The sequence below is a fragment of the Somniosus microcephalus genome, chromosome 2 (assembly GCF_052327205.1).
Source record: "Somniosus microcephalus isolate GS21.2 chromosome 2, FLI_Smic_1.0, whole genome shotgun sequence".
Lineage (NCBI taxonomy): Eukaryota > Metazoa > Chordata > Chondrichthyes > Squaliformes > Somniosidae > Somniosus > Somniosus microcephalus.
The window spans coordinates 311,393,058-311,413,336 of NC_140988.1; the positions used below are offsets into that span (position 1 = coordinate 311,393,058).

The window sequence follows — 20,279 nt, forward strand, 5'->3', positions numbered from 1 at the left end:
AAGCTACATCATTACATAAATTTAAAACAGAAATAGACAGTTTCCTAGAAGTAAAGGGAATTAAGGGTTACGGGGAGCAGGCAGGAATTTGGACATGAGTCTAGGTTCGGATCGGTCATGGCCCTGTGGGTAGCGGAGCGGGCCCAGGGGCCGTGTAGCCTGATCCTGCTCCTATTTCATGTGTCTAATTCTGTTAGATTCAGGAGATGGTCCTGTGATAGTAGATTGGCGGTTAGGATCAGATCAGCCATGATCTTATTGAATGGCGGAGCAGGCTCGAGGGGCCGATTGGCCTACTCCTGCTCCTATTTCTTATGTTCTTATGTTAACTTTTGAGTAGTGATAATGGAGGACTTCAACAATGCTAATATAGACTGGGATAGTAATAGTGTAAAGGGCAGAGAGGTGGAAGAATTTCTGAAGTGCGTTCAGGAGAACTTTCTTGATCAGTACTTTTCCAGTCCAATGAGGAAGGCGTTGTCGAAGTCTCGACTCCCGAGTAAGACTCTTAAACACAAAGTATCGTCAAAGACAGGCTTTATTTGCTTGCAAGGGAAGGGTTGTGTGGTCAAAGGCTACATCAGACCTCTTCGAAGTAAAACAGAAGTTGTAACACATTTATACAGTACAGAGACAAACAGGCTTTCTATGCCACATGAGATAGTATTGAATCATACCTGATTACAAAGGCACAGACCTTGCGAATTATTGGAACAACGTATTCCAGGCTTCGTTAGAATAATGAACAGAAATACCTTGAGATATGATTAATTAATCCTTTATTATGGGATCCTTCTGTTCTCCCACTGTACCAACTGAGCCTGTGGGCCGATGTTTACCTTATCCTGTCCTTGGCTATTTGTTTGGTAAACGAGGCTCCTTGTTAAGCTTGTCACAGATAAGGAGTACGTATGTTGCATTCCTTAATTGTCTCAACCCCTTGAAACTGATTAGTGAATCATGCTGTCGGCCATTTGAGTTTTTATTCTATGCCTAGGAAGCCATTTTGTGTCTAAGTGAGAAACTGTACTTCCACAGCGTCAATGCTGGCTTTCATTCTAGGGAATGAGGTGGGTCAAGTGGAGCAAGTGTCAGTAGGGGAACATTTAGGGAACAGTGATCATAGTATCATAAGGTTTAGATTAGCTATGGAAAAGGACAGGGAGCAATCTAGAGTAAAAATACTTAATTGGAGGAAGGCCAATTTCAATGGGTTGAGAACGGATCTGGTCCGAGTAAATTAGAATCAAAGGTTGGCAGGCAAAACTGTAATCAAACAATGGGCTGCCTTTAAAGAGGAGATGGTTCGGGTACAGTCGAGGTACATTCCCACGAGGGGGAAAGGTAAGGCAACCAAAGTCAGAGCTACCTGGATGCCAAAAGAGAGAGAGTATGATGAAGCAGACAAAGAGCGCATATGACAGATGTCAGGTTGAGAATACAAGTGAGAATCAGGCTGAATATGAATGTTCTGAGGGGAATTGAAAAAGAAAATAAGAGGAGCAAAGAGAGGGTATGAAAATAGATTGGCAGCTAACATAAAAGGGAATTCAAAAGTCATCTATAGGCATAGAAATAGCAAACGGGTAGTAAGAGGAGGGATGGGGCTGACTAGGGACCAAAAAGGAGACCTACGCATGGAGGCAGAGGGCATGGCTGAGGTACTAAATGAGTACTTTGCATCTGTCTTCACCAAGGAAGAAGATGCTGCCAAAGTCATAGTGAAAGAGGAGGTAGTAGAGATACTGGATGGGATAAAAATTGATAAAGAGGAGGTACTATAAAGACTGGCTGTACTTAAAGTAGATAAGTCACCAGGACCGGATGGGATGCATCCTAGGATGCTGAGGGAAGTTAAGGTGGAAATCGTGGAGGTACTGGCCAAAATCTTCCAATCCTCCTTAGATATGGGGGTGATGCCAGAGGACTGGAGAATTGCAAATGTAACACCATTGTTCAAAAAAGAGTGTAAGGATAAACCCAGCAACTACAGGCCTGTCAATTTAACCTCGGTAGTGGGGAAGCTTTTAGAAATGATCATCCGGGACAAAATTAACTGTCACTTGGGCAAGTGTGGATTAATTAAGGAAAGCCAGCATGGATTTGTTAAAGGCAAATCGTGTTTAACTAACTTGATTGAGTTTTTTGATGAGTTAACAGAGAGGGTTGATGAGGGCAATGCGGTTGATGTGCTGTACATGGACTTCCAAAATGCGTTTGATAAAGTGCCACATAATAGGCTTACCAGCAAAGTTGAAGCCCATGGAATAAAAGGGACAGTGGCAGCATGGATACGAATTTCGCTAAGTGACAGGAAACAGAGTAGTGGTGAACGGTTGTTTTCAGTCTGGAGGAAGTTATACAGTGGTGTTCCCCAGGGGTTGGTACTAGGACCACTGCTTTTCTTGATATATATTAATGACTTGGACTTGGGTGTACAGGGCACAATTTCAAAATTTGCAGCTGACACAAAACTTGGAAGTATAGTGAACAGTGAGGAGGATAGTGATAGACTTCAAGAGCACATAGACAGGCTGGTGGAATGGATGGACACGTGGCAGATGAAATTTAGTGCAGGAAAGTGCGAAGTGATACATTTTGGTAGGAAGAACGAAGAGAGGCAATATAAACTAAAGGGTACAATTCTAAAGGAGGTGCATGAACAGAGAGACCTGGGGGGATATATGCACAAATCGTTGAAGGTGGCAGGGCAGGTTGAGAAAGCGGTTAAAAAAGCATACGGGATCCTGGGCTTCATAATTAGAGGCATAGGGCTCAATTTTACCAGGCCCGAGGAGGTGGGTTTGGAGGCGTGTGAGTTGTCAAAATCGCAAACAATGGTGGATGGGTCCGATCCCACCTCCATCCGGCCTCTGAGCAATTTTCCCACATTCATGGAACCAACTAGAGATCAGGCCATCTTAGACTGGGTATTATGTAATGAGAAAGGATTAATTAGCAACCTTTGTTGTGCGAGGCCCCTTGGAGAGGAGCGATCATAATATGATAGAATTCTTCATTAAAATGGAGAGTGAAGCAGTTGACTCAGAGACGAGGGTCCTGAATTTAAATAAAGGAAACTATGATGGTATGAGGCACGAGTTGGCTAGGATGGATTGGGGAACGTTACTTAAAGGGCTGATGGTAGATAGGCAATGGCAAACATTTAAAGATCGCATGGATGAACTACAGAATTTGTTCATCCCAGTTTGGCATAAAAATAAAACAAAAAAGGTGACTCAACCGTGGCTAACAAGGGAAATTAGGGATAGCATAAGATCCAAGGAGAGGACATATAATTTGGCCAGAAAAAGCAGCAAACCTGAGGATTGGGAGCAGTTTTGGATTCAGCAAAGGAGGACAAAGGGATTAATTAAGAGGGGGAAAATAGATTATGAGAGTAAGCTTGCAGGGAACATAAAAACTGACTGTAAAAGCTTCTATAGATATGTGAAGAGAAAAAGATTGGTGAAGTCAAGCATAGGTCCCTTGCAGTCAGAATCAGGGGAATTTATAATGGGGAACAAAGAAATGGCAGACCAATTAAATACATACTTTGGTTCTGTCTTCACAAAGGAGGACACAGATAACCTCCCAGAGATGTCGGGGAACATAGGGTCTTATGAGAGGGAGGAATTGAATGAAATCAGTATTTGTAGAGAAATGGTGTTAGGGAAATTGACGAGATTGAAGGCCGATAAATCCCCAGGGCCTGATAATCTACATCCTAGGGTATTTAAGGAAGTGGCCCTAGAAATAGTAGATGCATTGCTGGTCATCTTCCAAAATTCTATAGACTCTGGAACAGTTCCCATGGATTGGAGGATAGCTAATGTAACCCCACTATTTAAAAAAGGTGGTAGAGAGAAAACGGGGAATGAAAGACCGGTAAGGCTGACATCGGTAGTGGGGAAATGCTAGAGTCCATTATAAAAGATGTAATAGCAGAGCACTTGGAAAACAGTGACAGGATCGGACAAAGTCAACATGGATTTACAAAAGATAAATCATGCTTGACTAATCTACTGGAATTTTTTGAGGATGTAACTGGTAGAATAGATAAGGGAGAACCAGTGGATGTGGTGTATTTGGACTTTCAGAAGGCTTTCGATAAGGTCCCGCATAAGAGATTAGCGTGCAAAGTTAAAGCACATGGGATTGGGGGTAAGGTACTGTCTTGGGTAGAGAACTGGTTGGCAGACAGGAAGCAAAGAGTTGGAATAAAAGGGTCTTTTTCCGAGTGGCAGGCAGTGACTAGTGGGGTACCACAGGGATCGGTGCTAGGACCCCAGCTATTCACAATATATATAAATGATTTAGACGAGGGAACTAGATGTAATATCTCCAAGTTTGCAGACGACACAAAGCTGGGTGGTCATGTGTGCTGTGAGTAGGATGCAGAGAAACTCCAGTATGATTTGGACATGTTGGGTGATTGGGCAGATGCATGGCAAGTGCAGTACAGGAAACTCTTTTTTTATCTGGCACCGACGGGACCGGCGTGGTGCCGGTTGATCAAAAAGTCCGGATTACAGAGATGTATACTTACCAAGGTACGAGAGCCCTGTACATGGCCACAGGTGCAGGAGCCCCAGTTACACGGCACTTGTGCAGGAGTTCCGGTTACATGGCTACAGATCCAGGAGTCCCTGTTGCATGGCCACAGGTGCAGGAACCCCGGTTACACGGCCTCTAATATATAGAAAAATGTGCCTAAACCTACTCCTGAATTTTGCCGATTAAGAGAGCTTTCCGGATATTTAGGTGCCGGTTAAAAGAGAGTTTCCTTTATAATGTGGATAAATGCGAGGTTATCCACTTCGGTGGCAAAAACAGGAAGACAGATTATTATCTGAACGGCAATAGATTGGGAAAAGGGGAAGTGCAACGAGACCTGGGTGTCCTTGTGCACCAGTCGCTGAAGGTAAGCATGCAGGTGCAGCAGGCGGTTAAGAAGGCAAATGGTATGTTGGCCTTCATAGTGAGAGGATTCGAGTACAGGAGCAAGGATGTCTTGCTGCAGTTGTACAGGGCCTTGGTGAGACCACACCTTGAGTATTGTGTGCAGTTTTGGTCGCCTTATCTGAGGCAGGATGTTCTTGCCATGGAGAGAGTGCAGCGAATATTCACCAGACTGATACCTGGGATGGCAGGAATGACGTATGAGGAGAGATTGGGTCGATTAGGCTTATATTCGCTAGAGTTTAGAAGAATGAGAGGGGATCTCATTGGAACTTATAAAATTCTAACAGGACTAGACAGACTAGATGCAGGAAGGATGTTCCTGATGGCGGGGGAGTCCAGAACCAGGAGTCACAGTCTAAGGAAAAGCGGTAAGCCATTTAGGATTGAGATGAGGAGGAATTTCTTCACCCAGAGAGTGGTGAACCTGTGAAATTCTCCACAACACAAGGCAGTTAAGGCCAATTCATTAAATATATTCTAGAAGGAGTGAGATATATTTCTTAAGGCTAAAGAGATCAAGGGATATGGGGAGAAAGCAGGGACAGGGTACTGAATTTGGATGATCAGCCATGATCTCATTAAATGGCGGAACAGGCTTGAGGAGCCGAATGGCCTACTCCTGCTCCTATCTTCTATGTTTCACACCCCATTTCCATCCCGCCTCCAAGAGGTGGGATAGGCCCGTAAGGCCCTTAACAACCAGTTAATTGCCTCTATAATCCCATTTTGAGAGGCCTTTCTGATTTTAACACATTTCCCCTGTCCTGTACGTCTCCTCTGGAACACGCCAGTTAATCCTGGTGGCCTCACAAGTGGATTGTTTACTAACAGCTGCAGCTCCACCATTAAAAAGGAGTTATCACCAATGATCATTTGCAGGTGGCAGAACTTTGTTGTCTCAGGCCTGCGGGAACTTTTAGTAGGCCTACTCATTGTTGTGGACTTTTGGAGCCTGACACCCACCTCCCGTATGACTTTCTGGCAAACCCCTCTTCCCCACCTTGACTGAGTGCTTCCTCAACTGAGGTATATACCAGAAGCAAGGGAACCATTTATTTCCTTTCCTCCTGGACATTAGATTTGGACGAAGACCAGCCGCGGCAGCAGCATTACCCTGAACAGCAGCACCACCAACAGCAGGAGCGACAACAGGAGCGCCAAACGGCTGCTCACCCACCTGAAGCTGCACAGGTCAGAAGGCACCAGCGGGTGACCACATTGCTGCCCGGGATGCAAGGGACGCACTCATGTTGGCCAGATTTGCTTAGCCTGCACAATCAAACACTTTTGCCTCACACCTTCTTACCAGAGCAGCGACAATGGACAAGAACCTGCGGATTCCTATCACTCTGACCACCATACTGACAATTGCAGGTTGCCCTAAGCCCTCAATGTGGAATTCCCATTTGCAAAATGACACTGGCCACAACTTCAACAGTTTGCCATCAAATCTGTTTATCATAACAATTCAAGGATGGCTTGTCAAAAAGCAATACAACAGAACACCCAAATGACTACCCTTGTGACTACTTGTGCTTTATCTTCCTCTTACACGTGCTCCTACCTGGTGCTTCCCCTGTGACTTCAGCAGATGTGGAGGCCCCTTGCTCACTTTCTTGCTGCTCCTTTGGTGGCTGTCCTCTGGGTTTGCGAATGTGTGAGGGCTCGGCAACAGTCTGCTGCTCCTGCGGCTATGCAGGGGCTGGGACGCCCATCTCAGTTGGGTGAGGACTCTGGTGGGGCTCTGACCGAGGGCTTTGCAGTGGCATGGTCGTGTGAGCACTTGGAGAGGCGCCCCCACTTCCTTGTTGTCTGCCACCAACATCCCTCTCATGGGTCAGCCCCACTTCAGTGCTAGCAAGTGGCTTGACAGCACCCTGCTGCACTTCAGGGGGTCTATGAGGACCCGTTTATGCACTGGAAGTCCTACTGCAGAGGACTTCCATGAAGGTCTGGTTTCTATGCTCAATAGCTGACCATCGCTCCTCAAGAGATGTCAGTCTATTCTGAACAATGACCATGTTTTGAATACCCTGGTGACTAAGCTCCTCCATGGCTGTAGCCATCGTCTCCTCTACCATAGCCATTCTCTCCTCTACGGTAGCCAGCTTTACCACGGAGGTTGCCATCCTTTCCACGGAGGTTGCCATCCTTTCCGTGGTGATGCTTTCATGCGTCAATGCCTCCACTCTGCTCATGTTCGCGATGGACTCCTCCATTTGCTCCACACCCGCAACGACCTTGGAGATAAATGCTGCCAGAGACTCCTGCACCTGTTCCTGGAGTTCCAGCACCGCTCTCCTTCTGGATGGGCCTGGAAGCACAGGGTCGACATGCAGCTGAGCCAAGCTGGCAGAGTTCTGCGCCCTCCGATGAGGACTCTCCACTGCTGTCCCTGTCTCCACCATCTGCTGATGCTCACTTGTGAGCTGTGATACACCAGGTGACAACACTACTCTATCTTGCGAAGGTCCCACCAAGGTGTGAGTGTCTGTGCTGGTGCTGGGTGCGCTGAATTCTGCTGATGCTGTGCCCTCAGAGGTTACAGCTTCCTCTGAGGAGTCCTAAGGCTCAGGCCCTTCCTCCTGGACAGTGGGGATGGGGGCTGTCGATGGTCCTGTGAGGGAATAAAGGAAAGAGTTAGAGATGTGAGGTAAAGGTTGCATGCACATTGAATTGTGCAGATGATTATAAGTCAATCTGTTAGAGCATCAGGATCATTATCAGTGACTCATGCAATGTCAATGAGAGTGATGCAAAACTATTCTGTCACCAGCTTGCTGTGATGCGCCCGTCTGTCCGTCCCCCACTTGCGAATCGTCCTCCAGTCTGGCGATCTCCAGGCCGCCTCCTCCGAAGTGGTGAACTGGGCTACTGAGGGTGGCCCTCCTCCTGTCCTCGCTCTTTCCCTCTTATTGTGGGCTCTCTTTCCCTGCAATGAGGGACACAAGTGGAGTTTGAGTGAGAATGAAGGAGTGAGTGTAGAGAATCCGTAGCATAGATGCTCAGAAGGAGACAAAGGGCCCTCCCTGTGTGTTGTAAGTTGTTGTCATTGCATCACCGTGATAGGGAGTGTGAGGGCTGCATGGCAGAATAGTTAAGTGAATGTGACCATAGAGAGAGAGGGAATGGGTAAGGGTGCAGGGATGTAAGGGTCAAGTGGGATCTGGAGGAAGAGGTTGGCAAAGCAGAGTGCTGGTGAGGAGAGGCAATGGGGATCAGATTGAGGGTGATGGGAAAGTCATACTCACTTTTCCTGTGCGGAGAAGGTCATGAAACCTCTTCCTGCACTGCAGCCAGGTTCTGAGGCACATAGAGATTGAGTTGACCTCCTGGGCCACTTGCAGCTGCACAGTTTTAGTCTGCTGGGGAGGCTTTTTCCTCCCTGAGGAGGGGAAGAGCACCTCCATATTTGTTCTTGCTCCCTCCAGCAGAGCTTGGAGGGAGGCCTCATCGAATCTTGCAGCACACTTTGGTCTACTGGTGGACATAATTGCTGAAGGAAGCACTCAGAACAATGGGCATAAAGTTTAAAGGCTGTAAAAGAAGCAAGACTGCTTGCAGGCTTTAAAGCCAGCAGCATCGGTTACGTCATCGGAAGCGACTTTCTGTATGAAAAGGCTCATTGGGCCAGGGGTTTCCACACACTGGAAATCAAGTGCCCAATTAGGGCAAAATCGCACTTTTGTCCCACTTCACATTGGAGTCGGGATCCTGACATGACGACCACCTGACACGCCCCAGCCCGCCCCCAATGGCAAAATCGAGCCCATAGAGTACAAAAGCAAGGAAGTTATTATCAATCTTTATAAAACATTGTTTCGGCCTCAACTGGAGTATTGTGTCCAATTCTGGGCACTGCACTTTAGGAATTATGTGAAGGCCTTAGTGAGGGTGCAGAAAAGATTCACAAGAATGGTTCCAGGAATGAGGGACTTCAGTTATGTGGATAGACTGGAGAAGCTGGTGTTGTTCTCCTTAGAGCAGAGAAGGTTGTGAGGAGATTTGATAGAGGTGTTCAGAATCATGAGGGGTCTGGACAGAGTAGATAGAGAAAAACTGTTCCCATTAGCGGAAGGGTCGAGAACCAGAGGACACAGATTTAAGGTGATTGGCAAAAGAACCAAAGGAGTGACATATGGAGAAGCTTTTTTACGCAGCGAGTGGTTAGAAAAGGAATGCACTGCCTGAAAGGGTGGTGGAGGCAGATTCAATCGTGGCTTTCAAAAGGGTATTGTAAAGTACCTGAAGGAAAAAAAATTGTAGGGCTACGGGGAAAGAGCGGGGGAGTGGAACCAGCTGAAGTGCTCTTGCAGAGAGCTGGCACGGGCTCGATGGGCCGAATGGCCTTCGTCTGTGTTGAAACCAGTTTATGATTCTATCACCAGCCTAGCAACATTATCAATCATAAGGATTAAACTGTCTCAACGGTCAGCTGCTTTGCGGCCACACGTAGTGCATTATGCATGTCTGCTCAGTATCCTGGCAGCAGTCATGACATATTCATTCTGCGCCAGTCCTCTGTGCCGTTTTTCTAGCTAGGCCGTCAAATTACAGGCTGATCACTGGGCAAGAAGTGCTATCCATTCCAGATATGGCTCATGACATAGACATTGAAACATAGAAGATAGGAGCAGGAGTAGGCCATTCGGCCCCTTGAGCCTGCTCCGCCATTCAATGCGATCATGGCTGATCATCCAAATTCAGTACCTGGTCCCTGCTTTCTCCACATACCTCTTGATCCCTTTAGCCTTAAGAAATATATCCAACTCTTTCTTGAATATATTTAGTGAATTGGCCTCAACTGCCTTGTGTTGGAGAGAATTCCACAGGTTCACCACTCTCTGGGTGAAGAAATTCCTCCTCATTTCTGTCATAAATGGCCTACCCCTTACCCTTAGACTGTGACCCCTGGTTCTGGACTCCCTGACCATTGGGAACATCCTTCCTGCAATTGACTCAATCTCTCCTCATACATCATTCCTGCCATCCCAGGTATCAGCCTGGTGAATCTTCGCTGAACTCCTTCCATGGCAAGAACATCCTTCCTCAGATAAGGCGACCAAAACTGCACACAATACTCAAGGTGTGGTCTCACCAAGGCCCTGTACAACTGGAGCAAGACATCCTTTTTCCTGTACTCAAACCCTCTTGCTACGAAGGCCAACATACCATTTGCCTTCTTAACCGCCTGCTGCACCTGCATGCTTACCTTCAGCGACTGGTGCACAAGGGCACCCAGGTCTCGTTGCACTTCCCCTTCTCCCAATCTATTGCCATTCAGATAATAATCTGCCTCCCTGTTTTTGACACCAAAGTGGATAACCTCACATTTATCCGCGTTATATTGCATCTGCCATGCTTCTGCCCAATCACCCAACCTCTCCAAATCATCCTGGAGTTTCTCGGCATCCTCCTCACAGCACACACTCCCACCCAGCTTTGTGTCGTCTGCAAATTTGGAGATATTACATCTAGTTCCCTTGTCTAGATCATTAATATATATTGTGAAAAGCTGGGGTCCAAGGACCGATCCCTGGGGTACCCCACTAGTCACTGCCTGCCACTCGGAAAACGACTCGTTTATTCCAACTCTTTGCTTTCTGTCTGCCAACTAGTTCTCTATCCAAGTCAATACCTTGCCCCCAATCCCATGTGCCTTAACTTTACACGCTAATCTCTTATGCGGAACCTTATCGAAAGCCTTCTGAAAGTCCAAATACACCACATCCACTGGTTCTCCTTTATCTATTTTACCAGTTACATCCTCAAAAAATTCCAGTCGGTTAGTCAAGCACGATTTACCTTTTGTAAACCCATGTTGACTTTGTCCGATCCTGTCACTGTTTTCCAAGTGCTATGCTATTACATCTTTTATAATGGACTCCAGCATTTTCCCCGCTACCGATGTTAGGCTTACCGGTCTGTAATTCCCCGTTTTTTCTCTACCACCTTTTTTGAATAGTGGAGTAACTTTAGCTACCCTCCAATCCATGGGTACTGTTCCAGATTCCATCGAATGTTGGAAGATGATCAGCAATGCATCCACTATTTCTAGGGCCACTTCCTTAAGTACCCTAGGATGTAGATTATCAGGCCCTGGGGATTTATCGGCCTTCAATCCCATCAATTTCCCTAACACCATTTCCCTACAAATACTGATTTCTTTCAGTTCCTCCCTTTCATCAGACCCTATGCTCCCCGACGTCTCTGGGAGGTTATTTGTGTCCTCCTCTGTGAAGACAGAACCAAAATATGTATTTACTTGGTTTGCCATTTCTTTGTTCCCCATTATAAATTCCCCCGATTCTGACTGCAAGGGACCTACGCTTGACTTCACCAATCTTTTTCTCTTCACATATCTATAAAAGCTTTTACAGTCAGTTTTTATATTCCCTGCAAGCTTACTCTCATTTTCTATTTTCCCCTTCTTAATTAATCCCTTTGTCCTCCGTTGTTGAATCCTAAACTGCTCCCAATCCTCAGGTTTACTGCCTTTTGTGGCCAATTTATATGTCCTCTCCTTGGATCTTATGCTATCCCTAATTTCCCTTGTTAGCCACGGTTGAGTCACCTTTTTTGTTTTATTTGTATGCCAAACTGGGATGAACAAATTCTGTAGTTCATCCATGCGGTCTTTGAATGTTTGCCATTGCCTATCCACCGTCAACCCTTTGAGTGACATTCCCCAATCAATCCTACCCAACTCGCGCCTCAGACCATTGTAGTTTCCTTTATTTAAATTCTGGACCCTAGTCTCTGAGTCAAGTACTTCATTCTCCATCTTAATGAAAAATTCTATCATATTATGATCGCTCCGACCCAAGGGACTTCGTACAACAAGATTGCTAATTAATGCTTTCTTGTTACATAATACCCAGTCTAAGATGGCCTGATCTCTGGTTGGTTCCTCGACATATTGGTCCAGGAAACCATCCCATAAACACTCCAGCAATTCCTCCTCCACAGTATTGTTACTAATTTGGTTAGCCCAATCTATATGTAGATTGAAGTCACCCATGATGACTGCTGTGCCCTTATTGCACGCTTCTCTAATTTCCCTTTTAATGCCATCCCCAACCTCCGCATTACTGTTTGGAGGTCTATATACCACTCCCACTAACGTTTTCTGCCCCTTGGTATTTCTCAGTTCTACCCATACAGATTCCACATCATCAGAGCTAATATCCTTCCTTACAATTGTGTTAATCCCTTCTTTAACCAGCAATGCTACCCCACCTCCCTTTCCTTTTTGCCTATGTTTCCTGAATATTATATACCCCTGGATGTTGTGTTCCCAGCCTTGGCCACCCTAGAGCCATGTTTCCATAATCCCAATCAAATCATATTCGTTTACCTCTATTTGCGCAGCTAATTCATCCACCTTATTACGAATGCTCCTCGCATTAAGACACAAAGCCTTCAGGCTTGTTTTTTTAATGCTCTTAGACCTATTAGAATTATTATTTACTGTGGCCATGTTTGATTTAAACCATTGATTTCTCTGACTGCCACTTTTGTTTTTCTCCTTCCTATCTTTTGCTTTTATCCTCGTTTCCCTTTCCTCTGTCTCCCTGCTCAGGTTCCCAACCCCCTGCCATTTTAGTTTAAACCCTCCCACACAGCACTAGCAAACACTCCCCCTAGGACCTCGGTCCCGGCCCTGCCCAGGCCCTGACACCTGTCAGGGACCGGGCACAGCGGTGGAGCTGACCAACAACGAGAACCATGTCGCCATAAAAAAGTGATCTCTACATCTGTAAACTCCTCCAGTGCCACAACTCCTCGAACTCTCTATTCCTTTGACTCTGGCCTCTTGTGCATTTCCCCCCCACCCACCATTGTATCATGATTGGCAGCCCTGCATTTAGCTGCCTGGGCCCCAAGTTTTGACATTTCCTCCATAACCCCCTCCCCCTCTAAGCTTTTGATCACCTCCTAATATCTCAATTTTTGGCTTGCGTCCATTTTCTTTTTTGATTACATTTCAGCGAAGCTCCTTGGGACATTTTTCTACGTTAAGGACAATATATAAAAGCAAGTTGTTGTTGTAGTAGTTTGAGGCTGTGGTGTGAAACATGTTGTGATGTCATATGGTTAGTGTATTTTGGAAGTTATATTGGGGCAGTAATTCGGGTCGGGGGCATGCCGCGCGTGCAAGCCCCCGATATGCACTTACCCGACGCGCCGGCCGTTGAGCTTCAGGGACGCCTGGAATTGCTGTTTTAAAATGTTGACTCCCGGGCAGCGTCTGACGTCACGCCGCCCAGGAGTGCAGCCAGCATGAAGCCTGGAGCGCGCTGTGCAAGTGAGACACGCCCCTTGATGTCTCATTTTAAAAGGACACGCCCCCAATGCTTCTCACAAGCTGCAAAGCATTATTACATGTAGAGCAGCATTTTCAATAGGTTTTTTGTATTTTTAAGAAGCTTTTGTTAACTTTTATAAACTTTTAAAAACGTTTAAATTACTTTGAAGAATCTGAAGTAGTTTTAAACAGAATTAAAGCGATTTCAGGACTTTTAAAAGCCCTGAAAGCATTTTTTTCATTCCATTTATTTAATTAGCAACGTCGTCGTCGTACGTGTCTTCACACTGTTCCCTTTGGGGAACGGTATGAAGTGGTGGAAGGATTTCTGGCCGTGATTAACGCTCCTTCCGTGACCGTAACCATCTTTGTACCAGCCATTAGGGTGGTTAGTCCTGTGGCGGGAGGGTTTTACGGGCTCCCACAACCTATACGAGGGGGGGGCGCCACCCACACCCACGGACGCAAATATCCCACTGGATGTCTACCCAGAATTTAGAGCCGGAGCTCCGACTCCACTTGCCGGGACTGTCTGGAGCGGGGTTCGAAACCCTATGCGGTGTGGCCCAGTGGCGGGGATGCTACCGCTACGTCAAAGGCCCACTCAGATTAGCAACGTCATAGAGTCATAGAGTCATAGAGTTATACAGCACGGATAGAGGCCCTTCGGCCCATCGTGTCCGCGCCGGCCATCAAGCCCTGTCTAATCTAATCCCATATTCCAGCATTTGGTCCGTAGCCTTGTATGCTGTGGCATTTCAAGTGCTCATCCAAATGCTTCTTAAATGTTGTGAGGGTTCCTGCCTCCACAACCCTTTCAGGCAGTGAGTTCCAGACTCCAACCACCCTCTGGGTGAAAATGTTCTTTCTCAAATCCCCTCTAAACCTCCCGCCCTTTACCTTGAATCTATGCCCCCTAGTTATTGACCCCTCTACTAAGGGAAAAAGCTCCTCAGCATCCATCCTATCTATGCCCCTCATAATTTTGTACACCTCAATCATGTCCCCCCTCAGCCTCCTCTGCTCCAAGGAAAACAAACCCAATCTGCCCAGTCTCTCTTCATAGCTGAAGCGCTCCAGCCCTGGTAACATCCTGGTGAACCTCCTCTGCACCCTCTCCAACGCGATCACATCCTTCCTGTAGTGTGGCGACCAGAACTGCACACAGTATTCCAGCTGTGGCCTAACCAGTGTTTTATACAGCTCCATCATAACCTCCTTCCTCTTATATTCAATGCCTCGGCTAATGAAGGCAAGTATCCCATATGCCTTTTTTACCACCTTATCCACCTGTTCCGCCGCCTTCAGGGATCTGTGTACTTGCACACCCAGATCCCTCTGACCCTCCGTCTTGCCTAGGGTCTTACCATTCATTGTGTATTCCCTTGCCTTGTTAGTCCCCCCAAAGTGCATCACCTCGCACTTTTCCGGGTTAAATTCCATTTGCCACTGTTCCGCCCATCTGACCAACCCATCTATATCGTCCTGCAGACTGAGGCTACCCTCCTCGCTATTTACCACCCCACCAATTTTTGTATCATCCGCGAACTTACTGATCATACCTTTTACATTCATATCCAAATCATTAATGTAGACCACAAACAGCAAGGGACCCAGCACCGATCCCTGTGGTACCCCACTGGACACAGGCTTCCAGTCACAAAAACAGCCTTCCACCATCACCCTCTGCCTTCTGCCACTAAGCCAGTTTTGTATCCAATGTGCCAAGGCACCCTGGATTCCATGGGCTCTTACTTTCTTGACCAGTCTCCTATGCGGGACTTTATCGAAGGCCTTACTGAAATCCATGTATACCACATCCACTGCGTTACCCTCATCCACACACCTAGTCACCCCCTCAAAAAATTCAATCAAATTAGTCAGACATGATCTTCCCTTGACAAAGCCATGTTGACTATCCCTGATTAATCCTTGCCTCTCCAAGTGGAGACAAATTTTGTCCCTCAGAATTTTTTCCAATAATTTTCCTACCACTGATGTTAGGCTCACTGACCTGTAGTTCCCCGGTTTTTCCCTACTTCCCTTCTTGAATAATGGTACTACATTAGCGGTTCTCCAGTCCTCTGGCACATCCCCTGTGGCCAGAGAGGTCCTGAATATATGTGTTAGAGCCCCCGCAATCTCTTCCTTTGCCTCACACAGCAGCCTGGGATACATTTCATCCGGGCCTGGGGATTTATCCATTTTTAGGCCAGCTAAAACCGCCAATACCTCCTCCCTCTCGATGTTAATATGTTCGAGCATATCACAGTCCCCCCGCCCTATTTCTATGTCTACATCGTCCTTCTCCATAGTGAAATGGCTGGAATGAGCACAATTCACGGCATTAAAAGAACTCACAATTGAACTGATGATGACCTCAGCAATCTCCTCAATGAGGTGGAGGTGCAGCGCCTGCTCATCATTGGCAATGAGAAGTCCAAGGCGCCGCAAAAAGGACAGATGATAGCTTGGTCTTTCAAGTGGCAGCATAGGGCTCCAGTCACTGGGAGGGAAAAGGTGCAGGAAACGTAAAGGTGTCATCTTTTGCGCGGAGTGGGCCTTTTGCGTAGCGGTAAGCATCCCCGCCGCTGGGCCAGAAGGAGTAGGGTTTTGAACCCCGCTCCAGCCAGTCCCGGCAAGTGGAGTCGGAGCTCCAACTATAAATTCTGGGTGGACATCCAGCAGGATACTTGCGTCCGCGGGTGTGGGTGGCCCCCCCCCCCTCGGATGGGTTGTGGGAGCCCGTAAAACCCTCGCGCCATAGGACTAGCCACCCTAATGGCTGGTATGAAGATGGTTATGGTCACGGAAGGAGTGTTAACGTGGCCAGAAATCCTTCCACCACTTCATACAGTTCCCGAAAGGGAACAGTGTGAGGATACGTACGACGATGACCTCTTGCGCAATGCACCTCCTTGGACCCGCAGATGCGAGGGGGCAAATCGTGCAATTGTTAAATTTTTCATTTTATTGACATGTAAAATGTTGGCCCAGTAATTCCCTTCCAAACGCGCGAGTACGGTCGGGGTACTCACGTGTCTGGCCGGAGGAAATGCCGGTTTTCAGCATGTACAGCGCATGCGGGGAAAACCGGCATTTCCTGTCCTCTGAACGAAGGGGTTCAGAGGCAGAACGCGTGCGACTGTACAGGCAGATCGTGCGCAGTAAAATTCGCCGGTTTCATTCATGCTTTCAGTGAGGTTAAGTCCTTACAACTTACACATGAAAAAAGCATGAGTACAGTTGCTCCAGAGGCTGCGGAGGAAGATATTTTTTATCGTGGAGCTTCTGAAAGGCAATATTTTTGTTTGGGAAAGGGAGGAAAGTTATTTTAAGAAATGCTGAGGTAAGTTTTAAAGTTTATTTTTGTTTTTTAAAACAGGGTTTCAGTACTGTAGGTAGAAGGATCAATTGTGGTTATGTGAATTGAATTTGCTGTGTTTATTAAATGTAAAAATGACTCCAACATTTTTAAGAAAGAAACTTTTCATCAGTAATATATTCTTTTAAGTAATTATGTATGTATGTCTGTATATATTCCTTTGCGTGTATGTATATATTCCTTTACTTATGTGTATGAATGTATGTATTTAATTATGACTTTCAGAAAATCATAATTAAAAACATACATTCATACACATAAGTAAAGGAATATAAAACATACATACATATACGTAAAGGAATATATGCGGACATACATACATAATTACTTATTACTGATGAAAAGTTTCTTTCTTAAAAGTGTTGGAAATGTTACATTACTCATTTTAGAACACTAATTTTCACATTCAATTCACACAGCCACAATTGCTCCTTCTACCTACAGTACTGAAAACCCGTTTATAAAAAAAAAAAAATTTAAACTTTAAAACTTACCTCAGCATTTCTTAAAATAACTTTCCTCCCTTTCCCAAACAAAAATATTGCCTTTCAGAAGCTCCACGATAAAATATATCTTCGTCCGCAGCCTCTGGAGCAACTTTACACATGCTTTTTTCAAGTGTAACTTGTAAGGACTTACCCTCACTGAATCCATGAATGAAATCGACGAAGTTCACTGCGCAAGCGCTGCCTGTGCAGTCGCACGCGCTGTGCCTCTGAACCCCTTCGTTCAGAGGACTGGAAATGCCAGTTTTCTCCGCATGCGCTGTGCATGCTGAAAACCGGCATTTCCTCCGGCCAGACGCGTGAGTACCCCGACCGTACTCACGCGTTTGGAACGGAATTACTGGGCCATCGCCTACTTGAGGCTGCAGTTTGGAAATTTGCAGGGTAAATACTTGAATAATGGTGCATTCTTTCGAAGGAACTTTGTTATGATACTGCGTATATTCTCAGTTTCTGAGTATGCTGATCGAGCCATGTCACTCAATGCTTCTAAAAATTGCACAAGCTTTTCTCATGGAATTAAATACCTGTCATTCTATAACAGGATGACGACGATGGAACTGAGATGGGAGACGGAGGTGATGAGTGGAATTTGGGAAGATTACATGTCAAACCTGCTGATCAGCTAGAACTTACTGAGCTAGTAAGTAACATCTCATGGTGTGATTTAAATGTATATTCCACGGAACATTGGAGCATATGCTGATCTAAAATTGTGCAAAACCATTTACCTTTCTTTAAAATACATGATTTAAATATTACATTTATATTGTAGGAACGGAGGTTCCTAGTGAAAAGACTGAGTTCGACTCAGGCAATTAAAACAAAGAATTTTAATGAAACAAAACTGGTTTAAAACTGGTGTAGACTGGAAACTGCTGGAACACGTTGACAGTTGGTCTGTTCTCTCTGGGGACTCCACGAGGACAGTTGGGCTGGTCCGTTGGGTGACGTCATGATGTCATCACGTTCTTCCCGCCATTGTGAGGTCACGTGACTAACGGCATGATGTCATCACATTAAAACCGCGCTGTAAAGGTAACTAGACATAGTACAGTTAAACAGAGTAATTAAAGGTACAGACACAGGTTATAACTACAATGCTGTTAAAGGAATTATGTACAGATGCTCTGAGTCCTTTGGCTCCGCCACAATATTCTAATAACTTACTTGCTATAGGTTTGCTATGCACTGTAATTCTTACTGTGTTTATATATTCTTTGAGCTGAAGGATACACAGTTAGGAAGTATTTCTACTTCCTCCAATCTTTACATTTTTTCTCCTCATCCTTTTTTTTCTGAAGACAATAAGTGGCTGGCATGAGCTTGATGGGCCAAATGGCCGCCTCCTGTGCTGTAGCCATTGTATGATTCTATTCTGACCCTGCTGGGCTAGAGGAATGGTGCCAGGGGGAGGGATTCAAGTTCCTGGGACATTGGAACCTGTTCTGGGGGAGGTGGGACCAGTTCAAACCGGACGGTTTGCACCTGGGCAGGGCTGGAACCAATGTCCTAGGGTGAGTGTTTGCTAGTGCTGTGGGGGAGGGTTTAAACTAAAATGGCAGGGGGTTGGGAACCTGAGCAGGGAGACAGAGGAAAGGGAAACGAGGATAAAAGCAAAAGATAGGAAGGAGAAAAACAAAAGTGGCAGTCAGAGAAATCAACGGTTTAAATCAAACATGGCCACAGTAAATAATAATTCTAATAGGTCTAAGAGCGTTAAAAAAACAAGCCTGAAGGCTTTGTGTCTTAATGCGAGGAGCATTTGTAATAAGGTGGATGAATTGGCTGCGCAAATAGAAGTAAACAAATACAATTTGGTTGGGATTACGGAAACGTGGCTCAAGGAAGGCCAGGACTGGGAACTCAACATCCAGGGGTATTCGATATTCAGGAAAGATAGGCAAAAAGGAAAGGGAGGTGGGGTAGCATTACTGGTTAAAGAAGGGATTAACACAATTGTAATGAAGGATATTAGCTCTGATGAGGTGGAATCTGTATGGGTAGAATTGAGAAATACTAAGGGGAAAAAAACGTTAGTGGGAGTGGTTTATAGACCTCCAAACAGTAAGGCGGAGGTTGGGGATGGCATTAAAAGAGAAATTAAAGAAGCGGGCAATAAGGGCACAGCAGTCATCATGGGTGACTTTAATCTGCATATAGATTGGGCCAACCAAATGAGTAACAATACTGTGGAGGAGGAATTCCTGGAGCGTTTACGGGATGGTTTCCTGGACCAATATGTCGAGGAACCAACCAGAGATCAGACCATCTTAGACTGGGTATTATGTAACGAGAAAGGATTAATTAGCAATCTTGTTGTAAGAGGCCCCTTGGGTCGGAGCGATCATAATATGATCGAATTCTTCATTAAGATGGAGAATGAAGTAGTTGACTCGGAGACTAGGGTCCTCAATTTAAATAAAGGAAACTATGATGGCCTGAGGAGCGAGTTGGGTAGGATTGATTGGGGAATGGCACTTAAAGGGTTGACGGTGGATAGGCAATGGCAAACATTCAAAGACCGAATGGATGAACTACAGAATTTGTTCATCCCAGTTTGGCATAAAAATAAAACAAAAAAGGTGACCCAACCGTGGCTAACAAGGGAAATTAGGGATAGCATAAGGTCCCAGGAGAGGGCATATAAATTGGCCGGAAAAAGCAATAATCCTGAGGATTGGGAGCAGTTTAGGATTCAACAAAGGAGGACAAAGGGATTAATTAAGAAAGGGAAAATAGAATATGAGAGTAAGCTTGCAGAGAGCATAAAAACTGACTGTAAAAGCTTTTATAGATATGTGAAGAGAAAAAGATTGGTGAAGTCAAGCGTAGGTCCCTTGCAGTCAGAATCGGGGGAATTTATAATGGGGAACAAATGGCAGACCAACTAAATACATATTTTGGTTCTGTCTTCACAAAGGAGGACACAAATAACTTCCCAGAGATGCCGGGGAACATAGGCTCTGATGAAAGGGTGGAACTGAAAGAAATCAGTATTTGTAGGGGAACGGTGTTAGGAAAATTGATGGGACTGAAGGCCGATAAATCCCCAGGGCCTGATAATCTACATCCCAGGGTACTTAAGGAAGTGGCCCTAGAAATAGTAGATGCA

General features: G+C 45.7%; 1 protein-coding gene across 1 annotated transcript in view; it reads left to right on the forward strand.

The window, feature by feature from the left end:
• The window catches only part of dnai1.2 (dynein, axonemal, intermediate chain 1, paralog 2), a 464,908-nt gene that overhangs the window by 19,222 nt on the left and 425,407 nt on the right, over nt 1-20,279 (forward strand). Inside the window, exon 3 of the mRNA XM_085974010.1 lies at nt 17,709-17,807. Within this exon, the coding sequence (XP_085830136.1) occupies nt 17,709-17,807 (99 nt within the window). The remainder of the gene's footprint in view (nt 1-17,708; nt 17,808-20,279) is intronic.